Source organism: Sinocyclocheilus grahami, unplaced genomic scaffold, assembly GCF_001515645.1.
Source record: "Sinocyclocheilus grahami isolate Dianchi unplaced genomic scaffold, SAMN03320097.WGS_v1.1 scaffold500.1, whole genome shotgun sequence".
Taxonomy (NCBI): Eukaryota; Metazoa; Chordata; class Actinopteri; order Cypriniformes; family Cyprinidae; genus Sinocyclocheilus; species Sinocyclocheilus grahami.
Window position 1 is genome coordinate 399962 of NW_015505679.1, and position 18264 is coordinate 418225.

At 35.8% G+C, this 18264-nt stretch overlaps 2 protein-coding genes across 2 annotated transcripts in view; one reads left to right on the forward strand and one right to left on the reverse strand.

Moving 5' to 3' along the window:
* Positions 1 to 2210, forward strand: part of LOC107554395 (vacuolar protein sorting-associated protein 37A-like) — a 6610-nt gene extending 4400 nt beyond the window's left edge. Inside the window, exons 6-7 of the mRNA XM_016236884.1 lie at positions 924 to 1007; positions 1121 to 2210. Coding sequence (XP_016092370.1) covers positions 924 to 998 — 75 coding nt within the window. The 3' untranslated portion in view covers positions 999 to 1007; positions 1121 to 2210. The remainder of the gene's footprint in view (positions 1 to 923; positions 1008 to 1120) is intronic.
* Positions 2211 to 5148: 2938 nt separating this feature from the next.
* On the reverse strand, positions 5149 to 13234 carry LOC107554389 (myotubularin-related protein 7-like). The gene is made up of 11 exons (XM_016236879.1): positions 12973 to 13234; positions 10559 to 10678; positions 9792 to 9954; positions 9041 to 9280; positions 8854 to 8858; positions 7514 to 7646; positions 7308 to 7417; positions 7023 to 7088; positions 6914 to 6942; positions 6598 to 6724; positions 5149 to 6039 (listed from the first exon to the last, which is right to left on the reverse strand). The coding sequence occupies exons 1-11, from the start codon at positions 12994 to 12996 to the stop codon at positions 5713 to 5715; spliced, it is 1344 nt and encodes a 447-aa protein (XP_016092365.1). The 5' UTR covers positions 12997 to 13234; the 3' UTR covers positions 5149 to 5712.
* Positions 13235 to 18264: the final 5030 nt, after the last annotated feature.

The following is an 18264-nucleotide window of genomic DNA, read 5'->3' on the forward strand; positions in this document are numbered from 1 at the left end:
GACTCTGTTCCCCTTTCGGGCTTGAACTGATGGTAAAACTAATGACATTATTTACTGTCTTTACATTTATTTTGAAAGATGAAGCTCGCGATTATGGTAAGGGGTGTTACATTTCCGACGAGTGCTTGCGGTGTTCGGCCAATCACAAAGCACTGGGTCAGTTGGACAATCAGAGCAGACTGCGCTTGTCGAAGGAGGGACTTTGTAGAAAACTAAGCGTTTGAGAGAGGCGGGGCATAGAGGACCTACAATAATGTCCAGTATTTGAAAAATAATGTGTTTTTTGAACATTAAAGCATGTCAACATATTCTGTTACACCAAATACACAAAATAATGATCTTTAAAAAAGCATCATATGACCCCTTTAACTAAAAGTCTTCTATCAGCCTGAAAGGTTGACAGAGGAAACCGAGGAAGAACAGTTTCAGTGCTTCTGAATGTCAGAACTTCAAACCATTACAATGACCACTACAAATCCAACAAGTGTTATTGTACCAAACCAAAAGCTTAATGTTTCACAGTATCGTCCTGAGACGTTAAAACCCTTGATTTGGAGACTTTCTGTTATTTCTTACTTGTGAAGACCGATATCTCTCAAAACCACACAATCATAATCTAACCAATTATTATGATTAAATGGAATAATTAATTGATTAAATGAATAAAAACACAGATGTATGGTTGCTGTCTTGAAGCAATACACAAGTTTTTATTGAGAATCGTTAGATTCATACATTTCGTAAGACTAGTGTGATGCTCATGAGACTTATGTTCTGCCTCGGCTTCCTGTTGCAATAGAAAGTTAACACGGGAACACAACTATGCTTGTCAAGTCATTCCATTGGGTCTTATCATAAGGTCTGATATGAAAGACTTGTGCACTTCCTGAAAATTAACATAATGATCTAATCTTCTTTTTCAGCTTTGTCATTGCAGAAGAGCCAAAGAGGAAAAGCTCCAGCAATGCATGACCGTTCCCTACCACACATTAGATTGAATGCCCCAGGTAGGTTATTTATATTTTCTTCTAACTCAACAGATTGATTTACAAATGGTAAGAAAGTGTTTTTAACTCTTGTGTTGATAAAAAAAAAGAACATATGATATTCTTTATCACAGGTTTGGGATCAATCTACCATCAGACCGGTGAGCTTAAGACAAGCAGCACATCTTGTGGCCTACAGCCTTGAGTGGGCAAACCTAGATACATATGAAAAAGAGATTTCGGCATCATTTAATGAAATCAGTGAGTTTTGCACAAAATTTCCAGAAGTGTTACACTCCCTACTAAGTGTTAGTAGGCCAGATGTGAGTACTTCTGGATGAGCCCAGTCTGGCTGTGACCCAAAGGCTGTAATCAGAGGAGAGCAATCTGTGCTTAATAGTGTTCAGAAACAGGATGAGTTCTAAGCTTATTAGTTCAGTTTGAGTTTATGTGACAAATGGGGTTGGGCCTTGTACGCACTTGAAGATGATTTTGAAAAATGTTAATGCTGCCGACAAAAACATACTGTATTTAATAATGTTGATAAAAGCCTTTATTATAATTAGACGTTGTATTATGTTTATTTAATTTGATAGGTTAATAAAACATTTAGAATAATCTCTGCTATGGCTTAAGTGTGGCTTTGCATCTTCAGTAACAGTTCAGAGGTATATGCACAATATATAGGTACCATATCAGTTGTGAGCTTTTTTAATTTATTCATTTGGTATTGGTAAGTATTGGACATTTAATTGTGCTCATTTCCTCTATTTTTACATTAAGATTATGTTTGCCATAACAGTGTAAAGCATCACTCATAGGGGACATCGGATGCAAAATTCACTTTCACATGGTGTTTGCATATAAATGTGTCTTAGCAGTGTGTGGACACAAACCACCCTACAATGATAAAAATCCATTCACTCTTATTTTTTAAACCCCAAAAACCTGAACAGTTTCAATTATCAAGCCGTTTTGATTTTCTGAGCAGTATGATGTCATATTGCTCAAGCCCCGCCCACGGCGGCTGACGGACTGTCCTGTATTAGCATATTTCCACCCTTGGCCAGTTGTATGCTTGTACAATGTCTCATAAGCAATGCAGGTGTTTTGTAGTTGGATGTAAAAGTGAACATAAGAGTCTTCATTTTATCCCAACATCAGAGCCACTGAGGATGCAGTGGATTAGTTCTGTTTTTGATGGTAACGCGCCACCGAATACACGAAAAAACCGGAAGAGAGGGGCGGGGTTAGCAGAGCTCATTATCATTTAAAGAGACATGCACCAAAACGGGTGACTGGGCAGAGCTGTTTTTGACAAGGTAAAAATGGTGTTGTTTTACACGACCATTGAGGAATTTGAACCAAAGTATGTTGCAGACATTTCATGAAGACCCCAAAGAATCATACCAACTTATGGAAAATGGGCATCCGATGTCCCCTTTAAAGCATCACTTAAAACACTAATAATTCAATGACGTTGTTGAATATATTATTCACATCTGAAAACATTTATCCATTTCACCTACTCTGTTGTGATGCATAAATTAATCTGTAGCGTGTATCCCTTGTGCTATGCTAAAAACTCTTTACTTAATTTGTTGTTCTCGATCAAAAATGAGCTGTCTTTTAAAAACTGCTTGTAAATCTTTCATTATGCTATATTATCACCAATTCTTGGATTCAGTGTTTTTGTCTATTTGTTTTATTTCAATTAATTTAGCACAGATTCTGTAGGCTTCATTGATCTGAGTTTATGCACCTCAGTTTTTGACTGAACATTCCCAAAATTATCTACAAATGATGCTTTTTTTCATTCAAAAACTGAGGCACATAAGCTCAGATCAGGGAGGCCTATGACCAATCAGTTCCAAAAAACACCTATGCTAAACAAGCTGTATATAATATTTGGTTATAATATACCATACAAAATTTATAAACATTTTTTTTTGTAGGCCAGGCATTTCTGACCAGGAGTACCACAAATGTAACAAGGTGGGAGAAAAAAAAAATCAACCTTTTTTTAGGAAGCTTTTATACCCCTTGTGAGCGAAGTCAGTAAGTTTTAGTCCAATGCGATAACTAATGCATTTTCGTGGAAAAGAAAATCATTTTCCGGTCAAACATTACTGGAGCTTAACTTGAAGGTTTAAATGGAATTATTTTAGGGTTTATGGTTTTATTTTTATATATATTTCGACAAGATAGCATTCTATTTTAAATTTGGGCATTTATGAGTTATCAGCCAGAATTTCATGAGTGCATCCACAAGAGTTCAGTTTCTGATAAAAAGGTGAAATGTGTCATTTTTCATTGTTAAATTGCCAAAGATAACTAACTATATGCAAGTCATTCGTAGGTGTCTTCATGAAGTGTGTAAACACTTTGTAAATGCTGTTGTGATGCATAAATTAATCTGTAGCGTGTATCCCTTGTGCTATGCTAAAAACTCTTTACTTAATTTGTTGTTCTCGATCAAAAATGAGCTGTCTTTTAAAAACTGCTTGTAAATCTTTCATTATGCTATATTATCACCAATTCTTGGATTCAGTGTTTTTGTCTATTTGTTTTATTTCAATTAATTTAGCACAGATTCTGTAGGCTTCATTGATCTGAGTTTATGCACCTCAGTTTTTGACTGAACATTCCCAAAATTATCTACAAATGATGCTTTTTTTCATTCAAAAACTGAGGCACATAAGCTTAGATCAGGGAGGCCTATGACCAATCAGTTCCAAAAAACACCTATGCTAAACAAGCTGTATATAATATTTGGTTATAATATACCATACAAAATTTATAAGCATTTTTTTTTGTAGGCCAGGCATTTCTGACCAGGAGTACCACAAATGTAACAAGGTGGGAGAAAAAAAAAATCAACCTTTTTTTAGGAAGCTTTTATACCCCTTGTGAGCGAAGTCAGTAAGTTTTAGTCCAATGCGATAACTAATGCATTTTCGTGGAAAAGAAAATCATTTTCCGGTCAAACATTACTGGAGCTTAACTTGAAGGTTTAAATGGAATTATTTTAGGGTTTATGGTTTTATTTTTATATATATTTCGACAAGATAGCATTCTATTTTAAATTTGGGCATTTATGAGTTATCAGCCAGAATTTCATGAGTGCATCCACAAGAGTTCAGTTTCTGATAAAAAGGTGAAATGTGTCATTTTTCATTGTTAAATTGCCAAAGATAACTAACTATATGCAAGTCATTCGTAGGTGTCTTCATGAAGTGTGTAAACACTTTGTAAATGCTCCTTTCAAAGGACTGCAGGGCTGTGTTTGACTTATTTGTCCAACAGTCGAAGATGGGGTGGAAGTGTTTAGGAAACCTGTTTGGAAACAGTCACATTGCAGTTTCATTTAAAGCAGTTCCACATTTAAAAATTGTAAAACCAGTTCCAGATATCCTGTCATTTTGTTTGCTGTTTGGCAAACATTTTATTGAGAGCATTTGCCTTAGAAATGTAGATACTCTAGACAAATTGTTTAAAATCTACTGTTGTAGCTGAAATGGTAATGACAGCGATGTGTGAGGGACTGATTGTCTATATGCCAGAGTATGCCTACAGTTACAGAAATGTGAAGTAAATGTAGTGTGGGTGCCATACAGCTCTTGATTCCATATAGTTCTTGTTTTCACATGTACAGCAAATTCTCATAATTTCTGTTTAAGATTTTCTAAATACACAGGAGGGAATCTGATGGTCTTAAAAGGCACAGTCCAATTTCCACGAAGATCTGAGCTAGGATTGGAATGGAATACTAGCATACTCTATTTTGTCTACTGTTTTTACACATGAAATTAGAATTAGCATTATGCCGCGCTATATGGTCAAATAAAATGCATTGTATTTCCAAACCTAATTATTTAAAAAAAATATATACTGCTTTGTAGGACACAGTATTTTCAAATGTTGTATGAATTCTGTATAGAAGCTTCCATCCTGTAAGAAGTTTCCATCGTGGGATGAAATAATAAAAAAGGTCATTGCAACTTCATCTCACAAATCAAAGTTTATATCTTTTTCAGAATTGCAAGTAAAAAAAAAGGCAAAATTGTGAGAAGAAATTCTGTGGCAGAAAAAAACAAATTCTGAGAGAAAAAAAATTGCAAGAAAAAAAAAAGATTTGTGCGATATAAATTCAGAATTGAGACAAAAAGTCTGAGTTATGAGGATAGTTGCAATTTGTATTTTTTATTCTGTGGTGTAAAAACAAAACAAAAAAACAGATATCGTAAAATGTAAATTCAGAATTTTGAGAAAATCATAATTCCAAGAAAATAAATATGTGAGATAAAAGTAGCAATTACCTTTTTTTTATAGTTTTTATCCCATGGCTGAAACAAGCTTCCATAATACTGGGTATCTGATGTATGTTCTGTGTATTAGCGCGAGTAGTATGATAATATGCTGTTCCAAACATACACAAGCTATGGAAAATGTCAAGACTAAAATGACCAAGGGCTTGAAGGATCAGACGGTGAAATATAGTCAAACCAAAACTTAAAATACTATACAAGAAATAAGATTTTACTCAAATGGAATAAGGTCATATTGCCAGACCATCTTGGATATGTGTACTTGTTCACATACTTAAATATAAATTCACACACAGATAAAAAAAAATTAAAATGACATTAAAAACAAAACACAGCAGTTCCCAGTTTGATACCCGTTACTGTGCTTTTATCCCTTATTTTATCCCACCAGTTTTAGTTCAGGCGTTTGTTTTGACCGCCTCATCTGAATCGGGGTCCTTAGCGTCGTCTCCAGCACTAGAGGAGTGGCTGCTGAGGTCAGCCACGCCTGACTCGAAATCACTGCAGGTTGAAAGGTCATCAGGGTCACCGTTCTTGGGTGGGGCTGCTAACTCTAGTGGCAGTGTGAAGGAAGGAGTGTGTTTCTCGCTTCTTGTGGTGGTGAAGTAGTCTAGAGGGCTGCTGGGTTTGCTCTCGGTTGGAATTGGACGGCGGACACGTTCAGACAGCTTGTTGGTCTTCTTCCTCCCCCCTGAAGTTTTCTTCTCCTTCAGCTGGGCAAGTCTCTGTAGAGGTCAGTTTGAAGAGGACAAGGTTGGTGAGTTTTACATTAGTGCAGCAAAAAGAAGGAACAAATTCAATTCTCTTGGGCTAATGTTTGAAATTAGGGTGACCACACATCCTGGTTTTCCTGGTCATGTCCCTAAAATGTCTGGGTTTTGGCTTTGTTTTCCTATCGACAGTCTCTCTACAGTCATACATTTTATGTACACATATTTGCACTGCTTTGACCGTTCTGTGTAGATCCCACCTTATCGCACACAATGATTAGTCGATTATGTACAATCCCTGCAAGCTATTAGCTAAAGTCATTACCTTTAGCAAGTATGAAAGCAATAGAAAATCAAAGCCAAAACCTGGACATTTTAGGCAACTTAGATGAGAAGGAAAAAGAGGACGTATGGTCACCCTATTGAAATGGAACACTAACATTCTGCATAGTATACTTGTAATGTGTGGGAATGAACTCTAATTGTGGATGCATTTTAAAATGCTTGATGATAAATATGTGATATTTATGCATGCGTGTGTATGCCTTGTCCAGCGTCCGTCTCCCGTGGTACCTCCTGGTGGGTGCTAAGCTCCTCCTCCAATTGTTGTGACTCCTCCCTCACCACGTTCAGGCAATCGGCTGGAGACTGGTGTGAAGCCACACTTTTCTCTGCACGGCCGTACATCCCCTTCCAAAACCTAGAACATCATTTCCAGTTGGTTAATCCTCTATTGCACAATGTTAAACAAACAAACCCATTTAATTCATTTTGCAAAAACATTATGTATTTAGGATGGCTATAAAAATGGTTAATAATGAAGGAATGACTAGGGGGGGGGGGAAAGCTTGGTCTTGGTTACTACGTCATTTTAAAATGTTTATGCCACGGTGCACAATGTGCCGTTTTATTGATTTTCTTAAGCATATTGATTTTTCAGCCATCAAATGTGATTAGGATTTTTTTTTAGTGTGTGCACAGATACAAATTTTACAGGCCTGAGCTGTTCTGTCCCAGCCGTCTGAACAGTGCACCAGAACACTCACTCCATCCTCTGCCACTGCCTGGCAACACAGACAGGAATGGAAGAATACATGTGTGATTATATCAATCATACTGTATTTGTACTTAGGTTTTCTACTTGTTTTTTTTTTGGACATGCCATGTTTTTAGACATGCATTATCAATGAATTTCCGTGATTTTCCATGTCCATTCTAATCACTTCTGATAACATAGCATGGCTTTTTAAAAATCATCTTTAAAACTTTTTGAAAAGTCTTGCCTTTGCAATAAAGATTCCAGCATCTAGTACAGCTTTGATGTGTTTTAGCCATCCAGAGTTCTCCAGACCCCACAGGAAATCACTCATTGAGGGAGCCACAAGTTCACCAACTGCAAGACAGAAAAGGTTCATTTTCCATATGGACAGCAAGTGAACACCAGACAAGTATCTGCTGGTATAAAAGTAATAAGGATTAATCGGTCTACCATCTATAAGCTTCTGTTGGCTGTTCCTCATGACATGGATGTTTTCTATGCCAATGAACTGCAGTTTTGTATTAGTGTAATGGTCTTCGTTCTCGTAGCCCTTCCCCGCAGCACGATTAGCCATGGCATTTAGCTGGAAATAATTACAGTGTTTCAAAGTCGCAATGCTGCTGGTATTTATGATTATTTACAAGATATCAACATTATATTACAGTATAGTTCATTACAATAATTGGAACTTCTTGAAGTTATATGCACCAAGCCAAAGCCAATCATTTTTTGATATAGGCTACTACCATTTAAAAGTTTGGGGTATTTTTTTTTTGTCAAGTATGCATTAAAATACTAAGAAGCATATTAGAATGGGTTTTGAAGGATCATGTGACAATTTGCCATCAAAGGAATACATTTCAAAATACATTAAAGTAGAGAAGAGTTTTTTTTTTCTCCACAATATTACGGTTTCCACAGTTTAATGGCTGCAATAAAAGCAGCCTTGGTGAGCATCAGATATTTCTTTAAAAAACTTTTTTTTTTAATTATGTTGACCCCAAATTTTTATATATCAGACAACTTTTAAATTACCCCATCTAAAACAGTTTGTCCAACCTGTCCATCCACTTATTTTTTTCGTGATCTCTCACCTTTGGCCTTGTGCTTTAAATATAAAAATATAAAAACTCTTTAAATATAAAACACGTGCTTACAGTCTGTGAGTCAGAACAGCCTTCATTGTAGTCTACTCTACCAGGTTCAGGAAACGGTCCTCCATAAAATGTGCTGCACACATCTGAATATTTGGGTTGAACTGTTCTGGAACAGTGTTGTAAATACAACTTAACCACTGATTTCTAGTCGTGTCCATTTTTGGAAGGCCAAACAAAGTAGTTTCGCTTTCACAACGAAACACAACGTCACACACAGCGGCCTAGAGTGAGCAGAGGCCGGTGGGCTTGAGAACGGCGCGGCCAGCGAATTCGACGAAGGAGCATCTGGAGGGCTTGCGGCAACCACAGGTGACGACCCCGTCAGAACACTTCAAAGAGAAAGGAAAAATTGAAATTACATCATATGACCCCTTTAAAATATAATAATTTGCTCTGCCTCTGAAACAACTTTTCTTTTCTGCTGACTTTACAAATATGGATAACGTATATACTTTTAAATACAGACCTACTATCAGCTCTGAAATTGCCAAGCAATAATAATATTCTTCTGTAGAAGCCACATTTCCATGTGATTTCAATTAATGTTTTTTTTTTAAACAAATGACATTTAATAGCCAAACTTCCACTGAAGAACTGCTCTTCCCATAATCATCCGCCAATCAGACGTATCACTGTTGCTATAGAAACATAAACCAAGAAGTAGCTCATTTATGTTCCATATAGAAGAAAGAAAGTCATATAGGTTCGCAACTACATGAGGTTAAAAGTATCTTCTTAAGTACACAAACACAGTCTTCTACCAAGTTTCAGTTTTTGGGGACAAAAAAATACACACATCACATTTAATATTGTTTTTCACAGTGTAATTTAAAATATGTTGTGGGTAAGGAAAACATGGTTATTGACCCTGAGCATGAACAGGCATTTGAGCAAATACTTACTCTGTACTCATGATTGGCTGCTGTGACATGCCAGAGGTTGCTGGGTATTCCCATTCGATTGAATTCTGCCTTCAGGTCGATGAAGCCCCAGGCCTTTTCCCTTAACTCTTTATCCAGGTTGGGGTTAAAAGAGAAACAAAACAACTCTCCATAGCGTTCTGCAGTATAAAGAGAGACATTAGTAAAAGTTAATGAGTGTGTCGCTCCCATGGACGAAACTCACAGAGCTGCAGAGAATTGTGCTCTGACGTTGTCTGGTGTATTTTCATAATGAACTGTGATGGCACAGCTAAGACCTTGCATTATCGAAGCAGAAAAGGCACAATGTTCATGAAAATGCTAATATATGGATCATTATTCATGCTTTGCCAAATTGTATGCGAGTAAATCTGTCATGCGTGCCACCGCACACACCATAAATTGAACAGGATATTTGTTAGTGTATATTTTGCTTGATTATCCAACAAATATACATTGATCATGAAAAAAAAAAAATCTATGAACACCTTAAATTGCATTTCACTACTAAATTATAGGAAGATGAATAAAAGCAAGCATATATTCCACATAGCCTATTCGTTTGACTTTTTAAGAGCACTCTGAAATCAACATGTTTAGCATTTACAACTCTTTTGATTTTTGTAAAGTTTAATATGCATTTTACATCACCTGGGCGTGAAAGTCGAGTGAGGGAGGCCAGCACATCTAAACAGTCCTTCTCCTGTGGGATCAGCAGTCTGTAAACAAGGAAGTTCTTACAGCGGATAATGAGAGGACTTCCTGATGGATTTGTCGGGAGTCTCTCCACATTATATACCAAACTGTGCAGAACCTAGAAGAGCAAGAGAGACCCTTAGTGGCTGCAGAACTTGTTCTTGTTTAGATACACAGTTTAGAATTTTACGATTAATTAATAGCTCAAATTATGGTATAATGTCACCAGATAACAAATTAATAACTCAAATAATTTAACAAATAAACAATAACAAACTTGTTAAATATATATATGAATGTATATGTATAAAATATAGCTTGTATGTCACAAAATGTGAACTGTATTATCGCCCACCTCTAATATGCTAAATGTGACTATAAAGCATGAGGATATTAATTTAATTTATTATAAACTTTGACATCATGATTTTTTTGTTAAGCTGCTTTGAAAGAATGTGTATGTAAAATCTAAAGTAGATAGATCTAGACAGATACATTGAATTAGTCTAGATTCAGCAAAAAAAAAGTAATAACAATAAAATAAAAAATAACAAAATATATATATATATATAGCCGATAAAAAGCAGAATAAGGCAACAACAAATGCAGTTGATTGTAGTAATTATCCAGATAACAGTAACTTGTGACACTGTGGTTTTAACAGTTGGGGTCATTTTCAAGAGGAAGCTTGATTATCTGCATGAAAGGGTTTCGATTCCTACCCAGGTCTCTTTGCGGGCCTCCGAGTTCTCTACAAATATAGTGTGAGTCGAGGAGAGGTATAATGTTCCCACCGTGGATTTCCTGGGGGTCAGTCTATCAATCATACGCACATTTTCCACCTGGAAGAAAACAATATATATATATATATATATATATATATAATATAATATAATAATATATAAAATATAGCTTGTATGTCACAAAATGTGAACTATATTATCGCCCACATCTAATATGCTAAATGTGACTATAAAGCATGACGATATTAATTTAATTTATTAGAAACATTGACATCATGATTTTTTTGTTAAGCTGCTTTGAAAGAATGTGTATGTAAAACGTATTATAAATAATCTAAAGTAGATAGATCTAGACAGATAAACTGAATTAGTCTAGATTCAATATAGTAATTTTTCTAAAAACCAGCCTTGCCATGTACATTATATGTTGTCAATTGTAAAATAATAGCTTACCAATACATATATGGCTCTGAAGATCATGTTAATTATTGTGCAATCATAACAATTAGCTTCTCTTCCCAAGCTTGGCATTATTCTAAAACATTAATGTAGTAAATATGAAATGAGGGCTAGCTAGAAACAGATCACCTTGTCCTAACCTCAATCAATGTGCTCTTGAATACATTAAAATCGTAAGATATCATACTAAAGAGTATGCATTTAAAATTAAATGGTAAGATCTGCTGAGTCTCATGATGCATCAGTAGGGCTGAATGTGAAGCATTATTCAGATCTTGTTACAATGCTCTAGAGATGCATTGTGGCCTATGATTTGTGCTTATTCTGTCAAACCATTTATTTTACATCAAATTAATTCGGTAAACAAACATTAATATGAAATATTATGCATATGTCATTCAAAACGAAAGAGATCTATGGGGGATTTTGTTTAATTATTCAGACTTTATTTTAAGATATCACTGTCCTGTATCTAGAAAAGAATTTAATACAGTTTTAAAGGCCATCTCTCGGGAAATTTGTATGCTTTTTAGAAATAATAACAGTGGCTCATTGATTTCTGTATTTGTTTCTCTGTTCAAAAATCCAATCACAAAATCAGGTCTTTATTTTTGGACCTTGTTACATCTAATTCTTCCTCCATTTCTTATCGGAAACAACCTTTTTGATGATATTAAGTGGGCATATGTTTGGACACTCCCTCTGAAATGTTTCTTAACAAATAAAGTTAAAGAAATATCTGATAAAATAATTCACAGGTGTTATCCTGTCAAGCAGTTTTTGCAGAAATTAAAAAGCGACATTGCTACATTCTGTCCGTTCTGTGAATTTTCTTCTGAAACTGTAGCTCATTTGTTTCGGGAGTGTCCCTTTGTTCAGTCTTTCTGGAATAATGTTAATGCTCTGATTGTCCAAAATATTTTGTATGATTTCTCTTTGTGTTATAAACACATTATTTTGGGGTTTTATGCTAAAGATAAGAATCTATTTAATGCAAGTTCTGCCGTATATAACCTCCTGTTATTTATTGGAAAGTTTTATGTCCATAAATGTAAATATACTAAATGTAAACCCCACTTTAACATCTCCAGACAAGAACTGAAGTTGTATTTAAACAGAATTTCAACGTCTGTTAACAAGAAAGCTGTAAAAAATCTAGAATTTGTGCCACGTTTAAGATTTTTCCCTAATATACTTGTATTTCTATTTGTGTGCCTTTTTTTCTTCTGCCCTTTTCTTAAGAATTTTTATATTATATTGTTTTTTTTCTGTGATGTTTTATCTATTAATCCTCAAGGAGTTTATTATTGATTGGTATTTTGTATGTTTTGTACGTACTGTTTGTTCTGTAATCCTTGTTGTTTACTGCAATAAAAAAAATGCAAGTTCTGCCGTATATAACCTCCTGTTATTTATTGGAAAGTTTTATGTCCATAAATGTAAATATACTAAATGTAAACCCCACTTTAACATCTCCAGACAAGAACTGAAGTTGTATTTAAACAGAATTTCAACGTCTGTTAACAAGAAAGCTGTAAAAAATCTAGAATTTGTGCCACGTTTAAGATTTTTCTTTAATATACTTGTATTTCTATTTGTGTGCCTTTTTTTCTTCTGCCCTTTTCTGTGATGTTTTATCTATTAATCCTCAAGGAGTTTATTATTGATTGGTATTTTGTATGTTTTGTACGTACTGTTTGTTCTGTAATCCTTGTTGTTTACTGCAATAAAAAAATTGAAAAAAAAATGTCTATGCATTGTGGCCTATGATTTGGGCTTATTCTGTCAAACCATTTATTTTACATCAAATTAATTCGGTAAACAAATATTAATATGAAATATTATGCCATTCAAAACGAAAGAGATCTAGAGGATGGACGCTGTATTGAGAGCGTTTTTTTTAAAAACCCGAACATAAAGGACATCAGCAGTACCTTTGGTGTTGTGATGTGCTCCATCCTAGAGACGCCTGTCCAAATGATGCGAAGAAAATCAATCCGGACCGACCGGGGTATCGGGTCTTTCTCAGGTCAGAAGAACAGAGCAAGTCGTCGCATGTTGGTTAAAAGCCCATCATTAGATAATGGCAAGGCCCGTGGGTGCTCAACCATGATTCTGCTCTAAGCGCGGAGATCCGCCGTGTGCTCAGACTGGTACACTATGCACAACAGAGCGCACACGCACGCACATTACGAACCCCACTATGGCGAACTCTTGGCTCATGAATATTAACTAAGTGTTGTGACGTTAGTCCAATAGTCATCACTGATTGGTTGAAAGGCAGACAAAGACAGGCGGGCTCTAGTCAGAGGGCGTATTAACTCTTGTCACTTTGAGGAAGGTTTGGTTTATTAGTTTTAATGAAGGTACGTGACTGGCCGCTTTAGGAAGATAACCACGCAACGTCACAAAGAACTATGTAATATTTATAACCCAAGCCATCGCCATAATAGGATTCGTAATTCGCATGAACTTGGCTTTTTTTCACAACAGCGCATGCGCACGCATCTCGTCTGTATCCCTGTATTGAAATGGCTATCGCCCTTGAGCAGAATAAAGGCTAAGGACAAGGTGATAGATGATGGTTGTATTTTAAGTGACACGATATAATAAGGTTCTGAATAAAGAATCTATATAATTTGCATATTTGCATTGATAGTTTATTTTTATATATAGTAGCCTGTTTCCAGGATTTCAACGATTTCCAATGAGTCGATAATTTAATTAACATTTAAAGTTGATTTTAAGTCACGCGATTTAAAGAATCAATCACAGGGTTACTATGGCTGCTCGCACAGTTTTGTCTTTTATCGTGTGATTTTCAAGCACGCAGTATTTCGCTGTTGCATTTGTACATATCGCATTGCAATGCACTTTGCAAATTCCGCAGTACGCATTGAAAGTGTGTTCAATTTCACAATTTAGCTCTTAAGTCATTTCACAGTGTCATTTTGTCATGTGACGCATTTCCAGCATTCATTGCTTCTTTAACTTTATGAGCATTCTTTTCATAGAAAAATCTCAATTTGCGTGATTACGATATTTGTTGTGGTTTCTGTAGATACAACATTTGTCCGCAAGGTGACGATAAATTACCACCGTGATATATTCTTTTTGAAACCATGTGGTGCGACTTCAGACAGACCCACTGTTGTTTACACAGATGCGTTCTGCATGTGGTAACGTTTTACTTTTTTTTTTAAATGTTATTAAAGTTATTGAATTTTACTGTTTTTAATTGAGATTAACCCCTGCCAGGCGAATTTCTCCAACCCAATTTCTGTATTATTACGGGGCAGCAAAACTGGTAATAAAGCAGCTTCACTCAACACTGCAAAACTGGGACATATAGGTTTATATAACTGACCTTCACAGTCTTGTATGTCCTTTTTGTTGCATTTGCTGATTTGAATTGTTTGTGTTAAATCTGTAATACATTTTCTTCAAGATTCTTTTTATGGACGTCTGGCAAATAGGATTTATTTGTTTTATTATAAACGAAAATACATACAAATGAATGAAAGAAAAAGAAAGAAAACACTTTTGATCTTTTTCAGTAAGCCTATCAATCCATGAACTAACCTATCACACTGTAACTCAATGTGGCATTTTATGATTGTTTTTTTTTTTTTAATTAAGATGTAATATTTATTTATTACTGTATACGTTCCTGTAAAACGAAGAGACTGCAAGATGTGATTGCTTCAGCAGCGGGCGGGACTAACATGCCAGCAATAACGCCATTGGCTAATGCTCACCTGTCAGCGGTTTGATTTCAGCAAATCACAATGCCGACAACGTGATTAATATTCATGAGCCCAACAGCGAACAAGCATTAATGCTCTCTGATATGCTGACGATATGAATTCTAGTGTATGTGAAGGTAAGACAAGAGCCAATATATATATATATCTTTGACTATTGTAAGTTAATGTTGTTAACTTTTATAGTGTTCTGAATGTTCTTAATATCTGAACTCGCAAGGAATTCTTTTAAGTTTTGTTTAATTTGAGAAATATACACTTTCAGACCCGCCTCAAACTCGCGCCATTGGTTGACCCAATATTTGAGATGGTCGACAAATCAACCTACAGATGGTTTGCTTAGTTGTCTGCAAATTAAGCTGAGAAAATGTCTGTGCTCTGTATGCAGTATTAGGAAAATACTCCAGCTGAGGCTCTAGTCATCAGAGCTGCCTGTAGGCCATGATGGACAGCTTGCTGTGTCACTGTTTTAATAAGAGCTGACAAGTAACAGGACACAGTTACTTACACTTGATGTAGGGTGAATTCCTTGGACCAGACAAGGCTTAAATGTCCCCCCCCCCCCTCTAGTTATTTAAGATTCAATAAACAGTCACTGTTAATATTCTGCATTGTCTATTTATATCTGATTTCACTGGTTTGAGTTTGTTCAGCATGAGGATCGAATTAACACATTAATCTCTACACATATCATGCATTTTATATAGGGATGCACCGATATGAAAATTTTGGCCGATACCGATAACCGATTACTCTTTATTTTTGAAAGCCGATAACCGATATGTTGGCCGATAAATCTATATCCAAATTGTTATATACTTTTTGAGAGCCTGATTACAAAAAAGGTCTCATCATTAAAAGCCACATCCCAAACACTTCAACATAAGCAGCCTATATATTGATGGTCTCTGTATTAAAATATGCAGAGATCTGCAGTTGGTTTTATATAAAAAAAAAGGCATCTCTGGCCCATTGTGCTCTAGAAGATGATTTGTCATAAATAAAAAAAAAAAACACGAGCTAACTGGCAGAAGTAGTGTGAAAATGACTTGTGCTAGCTGTATTTTCTGTTTTCTTCTTACCTCTGTGGCACTAACTGTTCTCCGCTGCAGCAGCCGAATTTAAACCTTTTGAAAAGAGTCCGGTTAATTTTACGCATTTAGCAGTGTCGGACTTGTCTGCACCACCTTTCCTTTTTTACGGTCCATTATCTAGCTTTTACTGAAAATCAGCTCGTGTTGCAGTCTCTCTGATGACGTGCTTGATTTTGACTGAACGGTTCGGTCGGCCCATCTCGGCCGTTGCCGACTGGGCCAAATGCTTAACATTTTTTTATTATTATTATAACCATAGAGAAATCGTGCAAGCGATAAAAACCCGTCCTACGTGCTGTTGGCCAGTAAAAAACTATTTTATATATATTTAGAAAAAATCTGACCGGCCCACATTAAACAAAATGGTCCGGCCCCTCTGACATTTGCCAGAATTGCCAGATGGCCAATCCGCCCCTGGGATTGTGTCTGTGTTTCCGTTCTATGTTTAAGTGAAGCTAGATGCTGCTATTTCTTACTGAATGCAGTAAACAAATACCTTTGAAGAAAGTTAGAGATTGGACCTAAATGAGTATTCTGTATGAACCCAGGTATCAGGTTATTTATATCTGTCTCTTTAAATAAGAACTAGCTATTGAATGTGTGTGAGTGTGTTGGGTGTTAAAACGCTTTGGACAGATAAAGAGTGATATTAAAGCCCTGTTATCATCAGTGTTGGATCCATGCACCGCACACACACACATCCGTCACAAGTGTGTCCAGGCTTGAAGTGCTGTCCTGACTGTGAAAACAGATTCTCAAACATGGTTACACAAAACCACTTAAATATAAATTCTGATTAGTTTGATGTCTACTGACATTTTAAATATTAGGTCAAGAATATAAGAATACACTTCTGTAGGAAAGGAAAAAGTGTGTTTCTTATCTTTTTTTTTGTTTAAGGCTGAGTTTGAGTTACAGTATTAAAGTTAATAGCGGTGTTTGATAAGCCATCGTTCACGTCTATTGAGGTAAAGCATTTCTGTAGGTCTGAGTGAAACCTTTGTCCTCTACCACTGCTTAAGTAATGTCCGCTAGAGTGCTGAATCATTTCCCCAAGTGATCTTGATAACATGAGCAGGTCAAGCATTTATTGCACAACCATGACTCCCGTGTCTGAGGTTGTGTTCAAATTTGTATGCAAATGCGGTGTTGTTAGTATGGCCTGAGTATAAAAAAGACTCAGAGACACACTAACTGTTAATCCAAACAGAATTGTTTTAAACAACATTATGTAAGATGGTCCTTAGTCTCTTTACGAGTGGCCTGCTTGTCATCTCTTAAAACGGTGCTGGAGAAATTGAAGGCAAACAGTTCGATGGACTTCATTCTAACCGTCTATTTAAGAGCAGTTAAATACACAGTTACACAGCACTCTGATAACATGCACTGAATCTCAGTGGTTACAGCTGTGGCTAAGGTTACTGGCTGGGGTTTGTGTGTCATTGTAGTTGTGTGTTTTTCTGCACAATGCATGTGTTATTTTTATTTTTCCCTTGCTGAATGACATTGGGAACAAGTATGTCAGTTAACAAGTTGAATAATATCTAGTTGACTGTGACATGAAGTGGACAGCCAGGACAATATCTTTCCACTACTTCATTCTTTACTGATGCTCTTAACACTTTTTTTGGTTTGTTTGTGTGTATGTTTTGTCTCAGTCTTGTCAGCAGTGTTTTCCTGGCGTCTAATACGAGTTTATCTGGGAAAACAGCTGTGAGACTGAAGATACTGTAGCCTATTATTGACCACTTGACCACAGTTCAGTGATAAGTCAGCTGTCTAACACCACTATTTAGGCTAGTTGATAGCGAGCCAGAATATCATTCTTGTTGGTGTGCTATTTAGACTGGCCAGCAAGCAATCACCTAGAACACTCCAGCAACCAAATAGCATTGTGCCAAAACCATTCAGGACACTTAAACAATCACATAGCAATGCAAAAGTTTAGTTTCTCATGTTGTCCTTTATGTTTATATATTTTTTGACTGTGTAAGGCAGAGAAAAGTGGTGTATTTTTTTTTGTGATTTAGTCTTCAGAAGTTAAATTTAGCGTCACTTCGTCATAAATGACAGGAAATGCTAAGAACTTTAGTCTTTAGCATAAGCACAGTTTGAAACTTTCTGTATATTAAGGATTTTGGTGAAACCTAATGGTTTTGTGTACGTGAATTTGACCACGTTGAATATCACAATCTTCAATATACCATTCAAAAGTTTGGGGTTAGTAAGGGTCTTATTCTCACCAAGGCTGCATTTAACAGTAATATTAAGAAGTATTTTCTATTTTAATATATGTTAAAATATTATTTATTCCTGTGATGGTAAAGCTGAATTTTCAGCATCATTAATCCAGTCTTCAGTGTCACAT

Excerpts from the sequence above, each read along its gene's own strand:
- LOC107554389 (XM_016236879.1), bottom strand. The coding sequence starts at position 12,996 with ATGGAGCACATCACAACACCAAAG. Across the intron at positions 10,679-12,972 it reads AGCACATCACAACACCAAAG|GTGGAAAATGTGCGTATGAT; the intron begins GTACTGCTGATG and ends GTTTTCTTCCAG. Across the intron at positions 7,418-7,513 it reads CCAACAGAAGCTTATAGATG|TTGGTGAACTTGTGGCTCCC; the intron begins GTAGACCGATTA and ends TCTGTCTTGCAG.